General features: G+C 50.5%; 1 protein-coding gene across 1 annotated transcript in view; it reads right to left on the bottom strand.

Annotated features, from left to right (window-relative positions):
• LOC147706698 (phosphofurin acidic cluster sorting protein 2-like) overlaps positions 1–20214 on the bottom strand; it is an 825692-nt gene that overhangs the window by 363122 nt on the left and 442356 nt on the right. Inside the window, exon 5 of the mRNA XM_086925834.1 lies at positions 439–601. Coding sequence (XP_086781960.1) covers positions 439–601 — 163 coding nt within the window. The remainder of the gene's footprint in view (positions 1–438; positions 602–20214) is intronic.

Raw genomic sequence — 20214 nt, 5'->3', positions numbered from 1 at the left:
AGTCAGGCGCTGCCCTAGGGTGTCTGGTTCCCGGTGAAGGATATATGTGACATGTTATTTGTGCAGGCCTCACAGATACTGCCTCGTTTTCCAACTAAAGAGAAGAGCCATTGTGGAAACCAAGGACGAGTAGTAAAGATACTCAAGACATGCGATGTGCGACATCTGAGGACTTCAGTGGTAGAGCACACCCTCCACACTGAACACAGCCCTTGTGCCAACACTGCGTTTGTGCTACCCCATTGCCTGCACAATGCACATACAAGCCCACGCCATCATCTCAAGTTAATAACTTTCACATGTGCATTGTATGTTGCTCTTCACTGTACACCCTCCTGCCAGTGCTTGTCCTCTTCCCACACCAGGCGACCTACCAGAGAAGAGAGTCAAGAGTGGGTGAAGTAAGAGAGGAAGCAAGAGCGGTGCTGCTCGACTCACCCGAGGACTTGCCCTTGGGCCTGGACGGAACAGTGGTGTCCTCATGGTCAATGGACTGACTGGACAGGGAGTACACGCTGACCTCAGCCACGCGGACCTTCATGTCCTTCATGCTCCTGTGGAGCCCCAGCACCTGCTCTCCTTCTGTTGGGTGCTGCATCACCTGCACAAGAAGAAAGGCCAAACAAAGAGGTCAACCTGTGTCCTCCTACCCAGCCCACAAGCATAAGTGGTGGCTCTATCGACGCACATCATAAAACAGTTCTGCCACAGTACGACACACATGGGTGGTGGCTTGACGATGGGATAGATGCTAGCCTACTCCCATGGGACACGTATGACTCGTGGCCTGACTGTAGGAGATAACCAAGGGGGCTGCTAGCCCTCTCCCATACGACATACATGACTCGTGGCCCGACTGTAGGAGACAACAAGGGGACTGCTAGCCCACTCCCATTCAACATACATGACTCGTGGTCCAACTGCAGGAGACAACCAAAAGGGCTGCTAGCATACTCCTATTCGACATACATGACTCATGGTCCGACTGCAGGAGACAACCAAGGGGACTGCTAGCATGCTCCCATACGACATACATGACTCGTGGCCCGACTGTAGGAGACAACCAAGGGGCTGCTAGCATGCCCCCATACGACATACATGACTCACGGCCCGACTGTAGGAGACACCCAAAGGGGCTGCTAGCCCACTCCCATGCGACATACATGACTCGTGGCCTGACTGCAGGAGACAACCAAGGGGACGGCTAGCCCACTGCCTTTCGACATACATGAGTCGTGGCCCGACTGCAGGAGACAACCAAGGGGGCTGCTAGCATGCTCCCATACGACATACATGACTTGTGGCCCGACTGCAGGAGACAACCAAGGGGGCTGCAGTGGAGTGGTGTGGCTCATTGGTTAGAGGCGGCAGACCCGGAAGCAGAGAACGGCCCGGGACCAGGGTTCAATTGCCGACGTGGCAGGGTCGTGAACCAAGGGTCAGCGGACTCGATAATTCTCGCCTCTGTGCCTACTCTAACCAGGGATCACACTTGGCAACTCTGGGCATTAGCTTGCCTCATCTCCACAACGGCCCCCCACAAACGCCGGGGATGCCTGGTTTCACCTTGGAGATACCCAGGAGGGAACATCTCACAGGGAAAGCCAGGACGGGTTCCCCAGCGGTCTATAGCGCCAGGACGCATCCGGGTAGCAGTGCGCTTTACAAGACACACACATTTACATTTACATTTACACTCCCATTCGACATACATGACTCGTGGCCCGACTGCAGGAGACAACCAAGTGGGCTGCAAGCCTCCTCCCATTCAACATACATGACTCATGGCCCGACTGCAGGAGACAACCAAGGGGGCTGCTAGCCCACTCCCATTCGACATACATGACTCGTGGTCCGACTGCAGGAGACAACCAAGGGGGCTGCTAGCATGCTCCCATACCATATGCATGAATGGAGGCCCAATCACAGGAAAGGCCAACCAATGGCACAGCCAGACTACTACCATATAACATGTAACTGAAGTGGCCCTAAAGGAGCAGCAGGCAAGAAAGGACAGACGCTAACTGATAGTGTATTCGTAGTACCCTCATTTATACAGGGCACCAGGGGGGTTGTAATACGAAAGCTAGGAGAACAAATGTCGGAAGCACAGTCCTGTCTTTAGGGGGCTGTAAATACAAAAAGTGATGATAGTACATGAGTGAAGCCGGAGGGGCTGCAGGAAGGTCTGACCCCCTGAGTTGCCTTATCGAAGCGTGCAGCCACCAATGGTAAAGCTGAAGCGGACAAAAGCACATTCTAGGCCAGGATGAAAAGTTGAGGTGAGTGAAATTGCTGTATGGAAATATGTTCTTCGCAGTCATGACCTTTTGCAGAACCTAGACCTACCGAGATGGGGCTCGGGGTCATGGCTGGGCCCTGGCAGCTATCCTGCTCTACACACCCTAGTGGAAAGCTATAGTGGCAGGACAGCCAGTTTTGCTCTGCTGAGTCATGTACAGATGGACCGCATTGTACTGACCTCCGTCCCCCACACTCCTTGTCCTTCGAAAGGGCACCCTGCCCCTCTGCCATGTACCCCAGAGTCCGCGGCAGGACCACCTGCATGGACTGGGGTGACGGTGTATGTTTGGGTCATGGCAGCCGTCTCCTCTGAAAGGAGCCCTGTTAGGGCAACACAAGAGGGGCAGAACAGCCTGAGTGCCCCGGGGAACAAATGCACATCAATTTACTGACCCCCCCCCCCCCCCCCCCCCCCCCCCACCCCATACACACACTCCTTTTCCATCAAGGTCACGCCCTTTGCAATGCCAGGCAGGAGAGCCACATTCTGATCCTCCCTCTGGGTGGGGGTCGGGAGCGAGGTATAAGACACGACCTTTGACCTGTGACATCACTAGAAGTAGTGGGACAGGACAAGGTGTCATGGGTAAGTATATGGTGCTGAGGAAGCCACTGGATAGGCAGAAAAAGGTTTTATTAAATCCGTAAGGCAAAAATAAATATCATCAATCGATCAATCATGGCATTTGTAAAGCGCACTACATACCTGTGAGGGTCTCAAGGGGGGAGGTGCCGGCACTGCTCGAAGTGCCAGGTCTTGAGGAGTCTTCTGAAGGTCAGCAGGTCTTGGGTCTGCCGTAGGTGGATGGGGAGGGTGTTCCAGGTCTTGGCGGCGGGGTGGGAGAACGATCTGCCGCCGGAGGTTGCTCTTCGAATGTGGGGGACTGTGGCCAGGACGCGGTCGGTGGAGCAGACCTGGCGGTGTAGAAGTTAAGTCGGCTGTTGAGGTACGCTGCTCCGGTGTTGTGGAGTGCCGTGTGTGCATGGGGGAGTAGCTTGAAGGTTATCCTCTTGTTGACGGGGAGCCAGTGCAGGACTCTCAGGTGGGATGTGATGTGGCTGCAGTGAGGGATGCAGAGGATCAGGCGTGCAGAGGCGTTCTGGATGTGTTGAAGCTGTTTCAGGAGTTTGGCCAAGGCTCCTGCGTAGAGGGCGTTTCCGTAGTCGAACCTGCTGCTGACGAGGGCCTGGGTGACCGTTTTTCTTGTTTTGGTGGGGATCCACCTGTAGTTTTTGCGGAGCATGCCTAGGGTGTTGAAGCTGGAGGAGAAGATGGTGTTGACTTGCTTGGTCATGGAGAGGGAGGAGTCGAGGATGACCCCTAGGTAGCGGGCGCCATAGAACATCCCTGCTCAGAGATGTGTCACTGAAGCTCTAAGCAGCTGGTATTACCTCCTCTCTCAAAGAAATCCACCTTATTTGCAACTAACCATTGCCACATCAACTTTTTCAAAGTTGTACATATGCTCACACTGACAGGTCTGATTCTTTATTTCATTGTTAATACATTTGAAATGAACACTGTTCAAAATGTATCTTAAATTGCGTTACGATGGACCCCTTAAATGCATTACAGGTTTCTTAAGCATATGTGAGAGAAGTATTGCAAAGTGCCATGCTCTGACGGTTAACAAAAGCCTCCATTGGCAGCACTCAGAGCGGGATGGCGCGCACTAAAAGTCCTCCGCTGTCAGGTTATCCCTCCCAGTGCACTGTGGTCAATGTGGTCAAAGGAGGATGGCACGCCCTGCAAGTCCTCCGCTGTGGGGTTATCCTTCCCAGTGCACTGTGGTCAATGTGGTCCAAAGCAGGATGGCGCGCCCTGCAAGTCCTCCTCTGTGGGTTATCCTTCCCAGTGCACTGTGGTCCAAAGCAGGATGGCGCGACCTGCAAGTCCTCCGCTGTGGGGTTATCCTTCCCAGTGCACTGTGGTCAATGTGGTCCAAAGCAGGATGGCGTGCCATGAAAGTCCTCCGCTGTGGGGTTATCCCTCCCAGTGCACTGTGGTCAATTGGAGAGGTGTGGCGCCGCGGCCAGGGTGACTGACTCCGAAATCTGGGGATCCTGGTTCGATCCCCGGGGCCGGCGGCAGATTAGCCCAGCACCATGTGACTCTGGGCAATAGGTTGCTTAATCTTCCCAACGGCCCCCAGCGCCTAGAGACCCTAACGGGTGATGGTTTGTGCTTTACAAATGTGGATTATTATTATTATTATTATTATTGTTAATGTGTTCCACAGCAGGTTGGCGCGTGCTAAAAGTCCTCTACTGTGGGGTTATCCCTCCCAGTGCACTGTGGTCAATGTGGTCCAGAGCAGGATGACGCGTGCTGAAAGTCCTCCGCTGTGGTATACTCCTCCCAGTGCAAAAATAACAGGTGATGGACAGAATGCAGAACAAGTCATACATTCACCCCAGTACAGAGATCTGGGCCTAAATCCATCTTTTTTTGCTCACCATGACTTTCCAGTTTGAACCCAGCCATATGCAAATCAGTCTTGACCCTGTGCCCCATGGGAACAGTCCAGCCCGAACTGCCAAGCCAGGTCCTCCCTCGACTAGAAACAAGCATCCAAGGACCGGCTTCGGGCTTTCAGCCCTCATTAGCCTGGATAGCTTGATTCCAGTGGCATGGAGAGCACGGGACTCACGTCTGAGCATTCCCATCCCTTGCTCACTTTGCCACTGGATTCAAGCAAGCCGGGCTGAAGACGGCTGGAATGCCAGAAACCGGTCTTGGGAAGCTTGTTTCCGGTCCAGGGAAGACATGGCTTGGCAGTTCGGGCTGGACTGTTCCCATGAGGCACAGGGTCAGACTGATTTGCATATGGCCATGTCTGAACTGGGGTGGCGGAGTGAGCTAAAGAACGGTGATGGATTAAACCCAGATCAGTTGACTGGGGGTGAGTGTTAGTATTGTCAACGCTCCGTCCATCATCCCCTTTGGTTTTTCTTTGTATAGTCCTCTCAGTGCACTGTGGTCAATGTAGTCCATCTTGGCAAAGCTCCAAGCAGAGTTTGAGACTATTCATTTCAGCTACTGTTCCATGCTCTTAGCTTGCTGTTCTCTTCTTCCAGTCAGGTGCTGGGTGCAGCGCATGGAGGTTCCTTGGCATTAAGGGTTCCAGAGGGGTGTGGCTCACACCAAAGGGGCGTTCCCTGGCAGTCTTTGAATGTTAGGCTACTCTCATTAACTGCTGTGAGCAGTTACTAAAGAGCTTATGAAGAGCTAAACATGTGTCTGGGGCTAAGAAAAATGTAAACATTTGCATAAAACAAACAGGTTTGCCCCTTTGGAACTACTGCACTTTGGAAGAATAGACCTCACTGACCAGAATACAACTGGTAGCAGGAGGATCCAGGGTAGTGATCCTTACTTTCTCTTGAAACTCACAGCTGAAGGTTATCGGCGAGCACCAGTCCGCCTTTCAGTGTAGCTCCATGGTGAAGGCTTTAGTAATACCTGAAAGCCAATATAGTCTCTGAACAGTTCTGTCTGTCTTTCTTTCTTTATTCTTTTTTGTTTGTTTTACAGCAGTACCTGTCATGATAGATCTTTTAGGCCCAAACAGGCGCCTGCATGAGATTGGCATCCAAGTACCCGGTCTCTGCTGGATCTGCTTCTTCTTAACGGATAGAGCACAACCTGATAGCCGGGCACATCACTGCTCCGAAGCCTGCAAACCCATCTGTTAAGTGCTTCATGATTCATCGCTCAGCCCCAGGCTCTTCAACGCATACATAATCCCTCAGGCTAACGTCATCCGTGCACAAAACATACATATTCTCTCCTATACTGATGACACGCAACTCATACTCTCCCTCATACTCTACCTCCTGGACGAGATGCCCAACACAAGAAACAAGTTTACTGCCTGCATGACCGAAGTCACTAACTGGATGAAAGCCAACTGTCTGAAGCTCAACACCAAGATGACACAAGTAGCGATCTTCAACAAAAACACCTCACCATGGCACCCTCTGAACCTGGTGGCACTCCTGCACCTATGCCAGAAACCTCAGAATAATAATTAACAGCAAAATGAACATGACCGCACAAGTCAACACTGTCACTGCATCCTGCTTCCACACCGTGACGATGCTGAGGAAGATCTTCAAATGGTTAGCAAACAACACTCAGGCCCTAATCACCAGCGATTAGGATTAAGGGGACACCCTTTACGCCGGGATCATCAAGCAACTCACTACTAGATTACAAACGATTCAGAACTCGGCAGCCAGACTCATTCTCAACCTCCCACACAGAACGCAAATTACACCACACCTCAGGGAACTGCACTGGTTCCCGACAGATAAAAGTGCTCATTTCAAACTCCTCGAACACATTCAAGGCACTACACAACTTAAGCCCTACCTACCTGAACAGCTGCATCTCCTTCCAACGGCCACTCAGACAGATCCACCCTGCAGGACTTCTACTCGTACACATACACAGAGCCAGACCAGGAGGACTGGCATTCTCCTACCCCGCTCCTAAAGGGTGGAACGACCCCCCACTCTACATCAGAGCTTCCTCCTCTCTTTTTGAGTTCCGCAAGGAGCTAAAGACCCGGCTTTTCAATTATAAGTGTGTGTGTGCCTAGTCATAAGCAGGACTAGGAACACACATCTGCTCAGCACCATGATACACTCAGCGATGATAGTGTGGTTTTTAAATACACATAATATAACAATATAACATAACATATAATGGAAAAAAGTTAAACAATAAGTCTGAGACTGCAAAGTGTTACCGACTAAAGTGTCATAAGTGTCTCAAGATGGCACTATGGCATGAGCCGAAGACTAACAGGCAGTGGAGAGATGCATAGGGGGTGGTATTTGTGAGAGATCAATACTGATGGGAAAGGAGTGGATGCGTCTAAGAGCGAGGACACGAATTGCGAAGCAATACCGAACTCCACGAGCCAGTTATTCATTTACACTTGCATTAAACAAACAGGCAAAATCAAATGTGTAGCATAAGCCACAAAGTGCAAAACAAGTGTTGAGCTGCATGTCCAAAACAAACATATAGAATAAGAGCTTCTAGGCAAACTCGCAAAAAACAAAACCTCATTCATGCAAGTACACAACTCGTAAAGAACTGCAAAGCAGCATTGGCTCTATTTTTATTTTCACTATGTGGATACTTAATTATTAATCCAAGAACAACACATATAACTTCAATGCCAAAAAATAACAAACAATTATGCTCCAAACATAATGTTTAGAACCTCATAGATATTTAATATAAATACATATAAAATCGTATTAACATTTGTCGATCTCTCATCCATTGGTTCTTTCACCCATTATAGTGCACACATTCTGTTTCTTTCCAAATGAGATAAGAAACTACTATTATATTATTTTAAAAGTGTAGGAAAGGGGCCATATTCGCATGGTTACCCCCCACTTTTTGCCTGACACATGGTCCACTTTGACTTGGTGTGCCCTGGTTCCTACCAATCAGGTTCCCAGGGCCTGTGTTCTTTCCCAAAGCTGTACCTTTGAACCCACAATTGGCACGTCTCTGGCCACAGGTAAACCCCTTGTAAAAGGTACTTTGGGTACCCAGGGCACTGTGACCAGGAAAGGTCTCTTAGGGCTGCAGCACCTATTGTGCCACCCTTAGAAGCCTTGTACCTTAACACTCACACACTGCCATTGCAGGCTGCGTGTTTTGGAGCAGAGCAAAGTGAAGAGTCGGCATGGCACACATCCCTGTGTGCCATGCCTACAACCCACTGCCTATGGCATAGGAAAGCCACCCCTATAGCTGGGTGAACTAGCCCCCAGGTGAGGGTACAGTTACATGAGCACTATTCCCCTACAGTGTCTAAGACCATTCTTAGACATTGCAAGTGCAGTAAAGCCATAAAGAGTATATGGTCTGGGAATTAGTCATCACAATCTACCCAGCTCCATAATGACTTTACTGATACCTAGGAAGTTTGGTAGCAAACTTCTCAGCACATCAAACCCACACCGAGGCCAGTGTGAGAATTAATGTAAAATGCACACAGAGGGCATATTTGAGATGTCCCCTGTAAAACGACCAGCCCTGGTGTGGTTCCTGAATGGCTACCCGCAATTTGCCACTACTAGACCGGTTTTTGGACCCGTGGGTAGACATCCCTCCACTCTCTGGGTCCAGAAACAAAGACCATCCTGGGCAGAGGTGTCATGCCTCCTCCCTCAGGATAGGCTTGGTCCACGAAAGAAAACAAGTTACTTACCTGTAACTTTGGTTCCCCAGTATTGGTAACTTTCATAGATTCCCATGCTTTGTATCATTCCCCGTCGTCGGAATGGGAGCCTCGGTACATAATAAAAAACCATAGTAGTAAGCACAAAGTGAAAAAATAGGCCTAGGCCTCATCTCACTTTGTAGCTTATCCACCTCTTTTTGTAAAAGAGACCAAATTTCTGCAGCAGCCAATCAGAGCAGCCTCACCCCATAGAACCTTCCTGAGAGAAGCTCAGAGCCTCAGATTTTCGTAGCCGTTGTATACAGCTATCCACCAAGATCAGAAGAGTGAGCTTTCCCAGGGGAGGTGGGTGGGCGCATGGGAATCTATGAAAGTTACCAATACTGGGGAACCAAAGTTACAGGTAAGTAACTTGTTTTCTTGCCCCAGTATTGGAACTTTCATAGATTCCCATGCTTTGTATCAGAGTAACTAGCAGTAAAGAAAAACATATTTTGTCATACCTGAACCTAAAAATGTGACACATCACTGTTAAAACAGCAGAACACATAGGATCATGAAACATGACAATAATGCAGTATACAAAATATGCAAAGGAAGGCGGGATAGAAAGGAAAGCTCACCGACTTATTGGAAAAGATTCCTCAGGACTGCTTGGCCCACTGCTGCATCCTCCTTCACAGAAGAATCCAGGCAATAGTGGCGGGTGAAGGTGTGGACACTACTCCACGTTGCCGCCCTGCAAATGTCCTTGATAGGGACTCCTGCGAATAACGCCGCAGATGAAGCCATGGATCTGGTAGAGTGAGCACGCACTGCTCGCTGCAGAGGTTTCCCAGCCGCCTGGTGACAAAATTGTATAGCACTGGAAATCCAACGGGAAATACAAGCCTTAGAAACTGCACAACCCTTGCGTGGAGCACTGAAGGAAACAAAGAGCTGTGAAGATTTCCTGAACTGCTTCGTGCGTTCCAGATAGAATTTCAGGCATCTGTGAATGTCCAGAGAGTGCAGAGTTCTTTCCGCAGGTGAAGAAGGTTTTGGAAAAAATGGTTTCAAGACCACGGGTTCATTTAGGTGGAATTCCGAAGGAACTTTCGGGATAAATTTAGGATTCGTCCGTAGAATCAGCACATTATTCTTAAACTGGAGAAATGGTTCCTCAATCGTGAAAGCCTGGATTTCGCTTACTCTGCGAGCCGATGTCAAGGCTAAGAGAAGAGCCACCTTCCAGGAAAGAAACTTAAGGTCAGACTTATGCACAGGTTCAAAAGGGGCTTTCATGAGGGATGACAAAACTAGATTCAAGTGCCAGGTCGGAGGAGGTGGCCGGACTGGAGGAAAAACCCTGAATAAACCTTTCAGGAATTGCTTGACGATCCTGGCCGACCATAGGGAAGGCCCTGAAGATGAACGTCTGAATCTAGAGATGGCTGCCAGATGGACCTTTATCGACGATGGAGCCAATCCCGATTTCGCCAGCGAAAGAATGTAAGGCAAGAGCTTGTGTGGAGAAGAAGTATACGGGTGTAAACCTTCCTTTTGGCACCAAACACAGAATCTCTTCCATTTGGCACGATAGGTCTTGTTGGTACTAGGGGCTCGAGCCTGAGCTAGAATGTCTCTACATTCACTTGAGAGATCTAACCCCTGGAACTCTCTGAACTCAGGAGCCACGCTGTCAATCGCAGGGACTTCAAGTCCGGATGTAGAACCTGACCGTGAGACATTGTTAGCAACTGTGGAACAGGCTGCAGGAGAACTGGCTGGTCCTGTGAGAGGAGAAGAAGCTCCGAGTACCAAACTTGTCTGGGCCATGCTGGAGCGATCAAAATCATCCTGCACGGTTCCACCTTGAGTTTGCTGACCAACCTCGGAATCAGAGGAATGGGAGGAAAGGCGTAAACAAAGGCGCCTGACCAGGCAATCAAAAGCGCATTCCCCAGGGATTCCCGATGGTGAACCCTGCTTGCGAAGGACAGGCATTTGGCGTTCTGGGGAGTCGCAAACAGGTCGATTGATGGTGTCCCCCAACGAGCAAAGATTTCCTCCAGAACGGTCTGATCCAGTTCCCACTCGTGAGAGACTGTCCTCTGACGACTCAAAGCGTCCGCCTTGACATTGAGTGTCCCCGCTAGATGTTCCGCTGAGAGTGAGACGTTGTTTTGTATCAACCAGTTCCATATCGTTTGGGCTTCCTTGGAGAGGGTGGAGGATCTTGTGCCACCCTGTTTGTTTATGTAGTGCATGGCCGTAGTGTTGTCCGTACGGACCAGCACTGTCCTGTTTTGAATTCTCGGAAGAAAAGCTTGAAGAGCCAAGCGGATCGCGAGAAGTTCCAGGAGGTTGATATGGAACTTGCGTTGCACTGGACTCCAGTGACCGCTGACCTTCAGCTCCTGGAGGACCGCTCCCCATCCTTCCATGGAAGCATCCGTTGTTACAATCAGGGGAGATGGAGGAATGAGGAACGATAGGCCCCTGGAAAGATTGTCTTTTTCCAGCCACCAGCCGCCTGCTTTTCTCATTTCTTTGGTAACGACAAGCTTGTCGTCGAAGGATCCTGTGACCTGCCGCCACTGTCTGTCCAGTTGTTCTTGTAGTGGGCGCATTCTGAGCCTGCAGTGCGGAACTAAAGGAATGCAAGATGAAATCGATCCGAGCAGTGATTTGTATTTGCGAACTGTCAGTGTCTTTCGAGATTGGAGAAGACGAGCTGAACACATTAGTTTGGTCTGGCGCTCCTCCGATGGAAGGGCTAAGCAAGTGTCCGTGTTTAGGATGGCTCCTAGGAACCTTGCTGACCTTGATGGGTATAAGACCGATTTCTCCCTGTTGAGTCGAAGACCTAGCCGCTCGAACAGATCCTTGCACGTCCGGACTGCACTGGACGCTTCTTGAAGAGATGGAGCTTTCAGCAGCCAATCGTCCAGGTATGGAAACACCTGAATAGCTTGTTTTCTGAGAAAAGCTGCCACCGGAGCAAGAACCTTTGTGAAGATCCGTGGGGCGGATCGGAGACCAAATGGCAGTACCTTGAATTGAAAGTGACTCTTGTCCACTGTAAAACGCAGATATTGCCTGTGAGCTGGATGGATAGGAACGTGAAAGTAGGCGTCCTCCAAATCGAGGGTCGCCATACAATCCCCTGGATTGAGCAGACGAAGGATGTCCTGAAGAGTGACCATCCTGAAGGACAACTTCACGAGATAAGTGTTGAGCTGCCGTAGATCTAAAATTGGACGCCATTTGTTCCTTGTCTTCCGAACCAGGAAGAACCTGGAATAGAACCCTTTCCCCTTCTGCGAAAGGGGTACAGGCTCTACTGCCCCCTTGGTGAAAAGTTGGTGGGCTTCGAGATGAAGGAGCTTGAGATGTTTCGGAGGGAAGGCATCCGGCGCTCTTGTTGGAGGAAGGTCCTGAAACTCCAATGTGTGTCCTTCTCTGACAATTTGGAGGACCCACTGATCCGATGTAATCATCATCCAGTTGTGTAGGCAATGGGAAATCCTGCCCCCCACAGGTGTGAATGAGGGGACAGGAACAGTGGAAAGAGCCACCTGGCCGCTATTGTTTCCTTGTGTTGTCTCTCCTCTGCTGCCCCTGACGTCCTTTAGGCTGCTGGCGAGAGAAAGAGCCTCTTTGAGAGTATTGTGGCTTGTACGACTGGCTGGACTGAGAACCAGAAGAGTAGCGATTTTGATTACCTCCACGATAAGAAGAAAAACCTCTTCCTCTAGCTCCTCTGAAGGGCACCTTACGATACTGCAATGTACCCAAGGACTTAGCTGTATCCGTGTCCTTTTTGATTCCTTGCAGGGCCTCATCGACGTGCTTGCCAAATAGCATCTCACCGTCATATGGAAGATCCAAGATCTTATTCTGAACCTCCTGTCTGAACCATGTGGCCTTTAACCACCCCTGGCGTCGCAGAACCGCCGAGCCGGCTAGCGCTCGGAATGCGGTGGTTGCAATATCCATTGCCACATCAATGACCTCCGAAGAGGCTCGCTCTCCTTCGAGCAAAATTTTCTTCACATCCTCCTTAGACGAATCCTGCAGTTCGTCTACAAATGGGGCAAGATCGCACCACATTTGTCGATCATAGCGTCCCAGAATCGCTAACGCATTGGCTGCCCTAACCAGAAGACTGGCCATAGCTGAAAATCTCTTGCCCACATTGTCTAGGCGCCTGCCCTCCTTATCCGGCGGCGTAGTCATCGGTGCTGAAGGATTCTTGGACTTGCTCTGGGCAGCCTGCGAAATGACCGAATCCGGTTTCGGTTGGCCAAGTAAACATGCTGGACTGCCATCAGGTGCCTTGTATTTCTTTTCCAGTCTTGGTAGCACCGGGAGGACTGTGGCCGGATTATGCATAGCCTTCAAGCCCTCAGACCAGACATGCTCAATGATTGGAATGGACCTCACTGACTTCCTGAAAGGTTCTTTAAAGTCATACAAAAAGCAATCCGATTGCACTGTGGTCACTGGGAGGCCAAATCTCTTGGATGCCCTGTCCATTAAATTGTGAAACCCTCCAACATCCGCTGGAGGCGAAGTTATATTATCCGGGTCGGTGTTATCCGGATCGATAGGGTCCGCAGTATTCCATGGAGCCTGTTGATCTTGATCAGGATCCACTTGCTGGTCTGCATCTGAAGACGCAGCGTCATTATCATCATCAGTGTCTTGCACCTGTACTACCTCCTGAGGGCGCACTTCCAGCGCAGTGGCACGCTCTCTTGGGGGTAAAGAATGGTCTGCCACCGGACGTAATGTCTGAGGCGGAGGGGTCGTGGGGCGCACTTGTTGGGCTTCCGGAGGCGCCGGGAATCGTTGCTTGTAATCACGCAACATAAGTTGTAAATCCGCCACTAAAGTGGATGGTATTGCCACCATACCCTCCGGTAACTGACGCATCGGTTGTTGCGGAGGCACGTGCCTGGTAGCAGTATGTTCCTCCTCATAATAATGCTCTGGAGCATAGTGTTGCCGTTCCATCTGCTCCTCCTCAGAGCTAAACTCCTGCACCTTAACCTGGAGGTCAGAAGGGCTATAGGCCTGCCCAAAGTCACTGAAAGTCTCTTCCTCAGAGTCATCCTCCAATAGTAGTGATGGTGGTAGCTTCTGCACCTGGCGAGGAGACGTCATCTCTGGCGTGATCTGCTTCCTTTTCCGCGAAAAAACTTGTTTTCCCGACATTTCCCTCGTCGACGAGGTCGTCGTCGACGAGGCCCTCGTCGACGAGGCCGTCGTCGACGGGAAGGTCTTCTGTGTCTGTGTCGACAGTGTAAGAGTAGATATAGAAACTGTCTTCGTCGACGAGGATAGCGTCGTCGACGAGGTGAAGCTCATCGTCGACGATGGTGGAATCGTCGACGGGACCGTCGACGAGCTCGTCGTCATCAACATGGCAACCGGCGTCGTCGACATCGTCGTCGTCGAAGTCGTTCTCGTCGACGACACAGCCGTCGACGGCAGCTTTGCAGACATGGTCGTCGACGTGGAGGTGGTCACTCTCGTCGACGACGAGCAGGATTCCGGAGCCTTGAAAACAGTCGACGGTGTAGGCGTCGACGCAGCCGTCGTCGACGAGCCCGTCGACGAGGCAACCTTGGCAGAGCTGTCCTTTTTTACGCTCGTAGACGACGTACCTGGGAGTTTAGTCGTCGACGGCTTCTGCTTCTTGTCTGAAGCGACCTCTGGAGTCGGGGTTGAGGGCTTTTTGACCCCACGATCCGTTTCTGAAGAAGGTGAAGAGACTGTAGAAGCCTTTCTCACCTTTTTCGAGGCCAGAAGTTCCTCAGGCTTACCCTGCCTCTCCTTTTCACCTCGGTGAGGAGATTTTTGGGCAGCCGGCCTGGCAGACCTGTCAGAGGTCCCTGGTAAGGCCTTGTGATGGGACTCGTCTGAAGCAGAAAGGGGGGACCTACCCCTTTTTTGAGACCTTCTGGATGACACCCTAGACGAGGAGCCCTCACTGTCCGAAGAGATGATGTCTTTTCGGTCTTTCACCTTCTGGAGCCATGTGAGGAGACGTCCTTCCCTGTCCCTCTGGGTCTTGGCTGAGAAGGATCTGCAAATCGGACAGTCAGTTGGAACATGGTCCGGATACAAACAGTAAATACAATCCTCATGTTTATCCTCGACAAACAACCTCTTCTTAGAGCAGGTGGCACAGGCTCTAAAAAGGGCTTTCCTCTCCGACATGCTGAGAAAAAATCCAAGTAGTTGAAGAAAAAACTGAAGAAAACTGAGCAGAGCTCAATGGAGACTCCCTTGCACAACGTGCGGTAGAAAATCTGAGGCTCTGAGCTTCTCTCAGGAAGGTTCTATGGGGTGAGGCTGCTCTGATTGGCTGCTGCAGAAATTTGGTCTCTTTTACAAAAAGAGGTGGATAAGCTACAAAGTGAGATGAGGCCTAGGCCTATTTTTTCACTTTGTGCTTACTACTATGGTTTTTTATTATGTACCGAGGCTCCCATTCCGACGACGGGGAATGATACAAAGCATGGGAATCTATGAAAGTTCCAATACTGGGGCAAGGGGAAGTTCCAAAGGCACGCTGCCTTTGGAAGCTGTTCCTGTCTTTTGCTGCCCCCGGCAACTAGTTCCCACCGGTTCTGAACATCATTTTGGGAGGAAGATTCAGCAGGAAAACTAAGCTAGGAGGAGAGTAGTAATAATGATGATAATAATATAGAAGCTTATAAAGCGCCTGGTTACGCACCCCGGCGTGTCCCCGCGCTGTAGTGAGTAGAAGCCGCGTGCGCCCCGTTGAACTTCAGCGCCCCAGTAATTGAAGAAACAGATATGTTTAGAGCTTTCCCCCGAACCTGACCTCCGAAGTATCTAGACGAAGCTCAAGCGGGAGTTTATTCCAGCTCCTCGCTGCCAGGAGCCTGAAAGATCTGCCACCCATGAGGGCCTTTTAAGGTCTCGGCTAAACGCGCGGAAGCGCGTTGTCGCCGAGAACTTATCGTTAGCGTGTGTGCTTCCCAGGAGACACTCCTGGCCCAGCGCATCGCCTTGGAGGCGATTTGAAACGTGCACGCGCACGCGATCGCGCTCGCTGTGGGCAGCTGCTGTCGTGCATTCACACAGACACACACCAGCGCCCATGCACGCACTTGCTCATACAGTGCCATGCTTCAAGGAAGTAAAAATAATGTGGACAGAACGAATAAAAATAAGTTAAACATGAATGCTAAAGCTGTGATGGGCACTGAAAATCGAAAAGCTTAAATCAGATGTGTGAAATAATAACCTACCGAAAAAACCCTGAAAAATAACATGTGCATGACAGCCAAAAAATGAAAAGCAAGTGTTTACCTGTGGATGCAGTCCATGCGAAGCATTAATACAAATGTTTACATGCTGGCTTATGTGTTTAATCAAACGGAGAAGAGAGGATAAAAGCACAGTGCTAGTGCAATGAGTGAAACAAAACATGGCGCTGTGCTATATATGTCCTCCTAGATCCAACACATAGTCTTACATCGTAGGTGCCAAGAAATATATGAGAGTACCTACATACTGCATCCGGCCGTGAAGGGCATTTACACTACGGAAGGGAGAATGCTCTAAAATGAATTACAACGTAGAGCTCTTACATACAAAATGTGGTGCTCTACAGCAGATGAAGTGAAGCAAAACAGAAATACGGGATGGGCTGTGTAGGATACGATCCACTCACAAACGGCACACAGTCTACAAACATAGTAAACAGCTTTACTGCGGTGCCACAGTGCAGTCCAATACCGGCACAAGGAAAGTAATCCATCGAAAGGTCCACGTACCTAAAAGGGATAGAAGCAGCTGCTCATGGCATGTCAGCAAATCGCCATTATGGTGGGATGCGATTTAAATTGTCACACTTGTGCATGGAAGGACGACTGGTCGAAGAGCGTGTGCGATAGGTCTAAATGGGCACCATGATACAGTGGTGCAGAAAGCTCAAAGAGTTTCATTAAAATAGCAATTAGTTGAATGATTCCTCTTTCCTTTAGACTTACATTAGAGATCCCGAGTGCTCCCCCCCCTCGCACACAAACACACACACAAGGTCGCCAGAATTAAATTTATTGAAGACACTATGGCCAGGCACTTTGATTACAGGATCGCGCTGTGGTTTTTTTTTTAAACAATGCTATGTACACGGGCTTTGCTTGGCGCGGCGTAGCTCTCAAAAAGTTATCGCGTGCATCGCCTTGGAGGCGATTTGAAACGCGCACGCGCTCGCGGTGGGCAGCTGCTGTCGTGCATTCACACAGACACACACACACCAGCGCCCATGCACGCACGCACATACAGACACCCCCACACATACACACACACGCACACACGAGTGCTCCCCCCCCCTCGCACACAAACACACACAAAAGGTCACCAGAATTAAATTTATTGAAGACACTATGGCCAGGCACTTTGATTACAGGATCGCGCTGTGGTTTTTTTAAACAATGCTACGTACGCGGGCTTTGCTTGGCGCGGCGTAGCTCTCAAAAAGTTATACGAAGTGTGAAGCTTTGAACAAGTGTACACGCTTTCTACACGTCCCTGTCTGCAGATGTTCAGACTATTAGGGGGCATAATGCTTCTCTTACCTGGGAAATGTTTCCAACGGGCAGCGTAATCATTCACGGACCGTTCGTTTGCCCGGGCCGTGATACGCATTTAGTCTGCCTGCCTCCTTTTCCGGTCCGGACGACGCCCCGCCCCCGTCACATGCGATATTGCCTGACTTCCGGTGCGTACGCCAATGGAGACACAAACCTGCAGAAAGGTGTGTTTTAAAGGAAGTTCATGAAAAAATATTATAATTGACGCGCTTTGCAGAGTGTGAGTGCAGAGTTGTGAGTGCAGAGTTGTGAGTGCAGAGTAGTGAGTGCAGAGTAGTGAGTGCAGAGTAGTGAGTGCAGAGTGGTGAGTGCAGAGTGCAGAGTAGTGAGTGCAGAGTGCAGAGTAGTGAGTGCAGAGTGCAGAGTAGTGAGTGCAGAGTAGTGAGTGCAGAGTAGTGAGTGCAGAGTAGTGAGTGCAGAGTAGTGAGTGCAGAGTAGTCAGTGCAGAGTAGTCAGTGCAGAGTAGTCAGTGCAGAGTAGAGAGTGTGCAGACTATTGAGTGCAGACTATTGAGTGCAGAGTAGTGAGTGCAGAGTAGTGAGTGCAGAGTAGTGAGTGCAGAGTGCAGAGTAGTGAGTGCAGAGTAGTGAGTGCAGAGTAGTGAGTGCAGAGTAGTGAGTGCAGAGTAGTGAGTGCAGAGTAGTGAGTGTGCAGACTATTGAGTGCAGAGTAGTGAGTGTGCAGACTATTGAGTGTGCAGAGTAGTGAGTGTGCAGAGTAGTGAGTGTGCAGAGTAGTGAGTGCAGAGTAGTGAGTGCAGAGTAGTGAGTGCAGAGTAGTGAGTGCAGAGTAGTGAATGCAGAGTGCAGAGTAGTGAGTGCAGAGTGCAGAGTAGTGAGTGCAGAGTGCAGAGTAGTGAGTGCAGAGTGCAGAGTAGTGAGTGCAGAGTGCAGAGTAGTGAGTGCAGAGTAGAGAGTGTGCAGACTATTGAGTGCAGAGTAGTGAGTGCAGAGTAGTGAGTGCAGAGTAGTGAGTGCAGAGTGCAGAGTAGTGAGTGCAGAGTAGTGAGTGCAGAGAGTAGTGAGTGCAGAGAGTAGTGAGTGCAGAGAGCAGTGAGTGCAGAGAGTAGTGAGTGCAGAGTGGTGAGTGCAGAGTAGTGAGTGCAGAGTAGTGAGTGCAGAGTAGTGAGTGCAGAGTGCAGAGTAGTGAGTGCAGAGTAGTGAGTGCAGAGAGTAGTGAGTGCAGAGAGTAGTGAGTGCAGAGAGCAGTGAGTGCAGAGAGTAGTGAGTGCAGAGTGGTGAGTGCAGAGTAGTGAGTGCAGAGTAGTGAGTGCAGAGTAGTGAGTGCAGAGTAGTGAGTGCAGACTAGTGAGTGCGCAGACTATTGAGTGCGCAGACTATTGAGTGCGCAGAGTAGTGAGTGCGCAGACTATTGAGTGCGCAGAGTAGTGAGTGCGCAGAGTAGTGAGTGCGCAGAGTAGTGAGTGTGCAGAGTAGTGAGTGTGCAGAGTATTGAGTGTGCAGAGTAGTGAGTGCAGAGTGCAGAGTAGTGAGTGCAGTTATTTATGATTTAAGGAAAAAAAAGATATGTCACGAGCAATGCCAATAGCTCTACTTTTAATGATGCCGAGACCATTGCATTGTAAATGCTTGTTAACTTTAGGGATTACTAACTGGCCCGTCCCGGTAGATCTCAGAGAACGTCCCGGCACGTAGAGTGTAATCAGACTTTGCATGGGCCTGGGTCCTTTACCTTCAATAATGCGATGACAGGTGCATAAGCCCTTGAACATAATTCTTTTCCTGACCGGGAGCCAGTGGAGAGCCTCCAGGGCGGTCTTCGAGGCAGCTCTCCTGGGGAGCCTCAAAATCAACCGTGCTGCAGCATTTTGCAGCTCCTGCAACCGGTCTAGGCTCCTAGCCGAGGCACCTAGGTACAACAGATTGCCATATTCCAGTCGTGAGGTAACCAGGGCGTGTACCAGCATCCGTCTGGCCTCAGTGGTGAGAAGGTCCACGATTTTGCGTAGACCTATAAAAACTCCAAAGCACGCCCGACCACCCGACTGATCTGTGGCGCAAAAGTAAGGTCCGAATCAACCCAAACGCCCTGGTTCTTCGCCTGTTGACATGGTGTGGGGATCGGTCCTAGACAGGGAGGCCACCATGCCGATGACCACACAGACGGCCCACCCCCCACCACGAGCACCTCTGTCTTGCGACCATTCAACTTCAGGCAGTTGTTAGTCATCCAGGAGGCAAGCTCCTGCATGCAGGCTCTGAAGTTGGGTGCCGCCAGATTCGGCCCCCTTGATAGCGAGATGACCAGCTGCGTGTCATCGGCATATAACACAATACGCATTCCGTGGCCCTCGACTATGTTAGCCACTGGGGAAACGTAGAGGTGAGGGAGGCAAGGTGAAGCACACATCTCAGTTCCCTCCATCTCGATGAGGGGGACCCAACCAATTAGGAGGAGGATCATGCCCCCCTAACACTGGGAGGTGGCATGATAGGGGGTGTGCTCACCCCAAGGAACTGACCCATTGTTCCCGATCTGCACGCCCCTGTAACGTCCCTAAATTTAGAATTTAGGGGCAAGCCCGAACCTTTCCTCCTACGAATTGAGGAAGAAAGAAGAAGGACAGAAGAGCTGTGTTGACCCGGGAAGAAGAGGACCCAATTGCTTTGGCTCCAGCCCTACCGGCTTGTCCCGACCCCGACCCACCTACAAGGGAAACTCCGGCATGTCCTGCAACCCCCCAGACCCCAGTGGACCTGCCCTGCACTCACCTTACAGACTCTGTCTCCTGTGAGCACCTGATTTGCTCAGCAAACACTCACCCACAGAATCCGTTTTTTTTGCACCACTCTTAACCCAACGCCCACAGCCAGAGTTTAAGCCGCCCAACACCACGAGGAGGTCTCCCTAGCGATCCTGACCTAGGATCAGGTAACCCTGACCTCCCTCAAGCTGAGGCCTGCAGCCTCAACCTGAAGTGTCTATCCGACCGCGACCGGAGCTGGTAAGAAGACCCAACGCCAAAAGATACCCCTGCACCTGACACTCCACTGCCTTGAGTGGCCCAACTGACGGTGCCCAGGCATCCCCAAGAACCCAACTTACCTCTACAG

Source organism: Lissotriton vulgaris, chromosome 6 (genome assembly GCF_964263255.1).
Source record: "Lissotriton vulgaris chromosome 6, aLisVul1.2, whole genome shotgun sequence".
Lineage (NCBI taxonomy): Eukaryota > Metazoa > Chordata > Amphibia > Caudata > Salamandridae > Lissotriton > Lissotriton vulgaris.
This window is presented reverse-complemented; position numbering and strand designations above follow the sequence as displayed.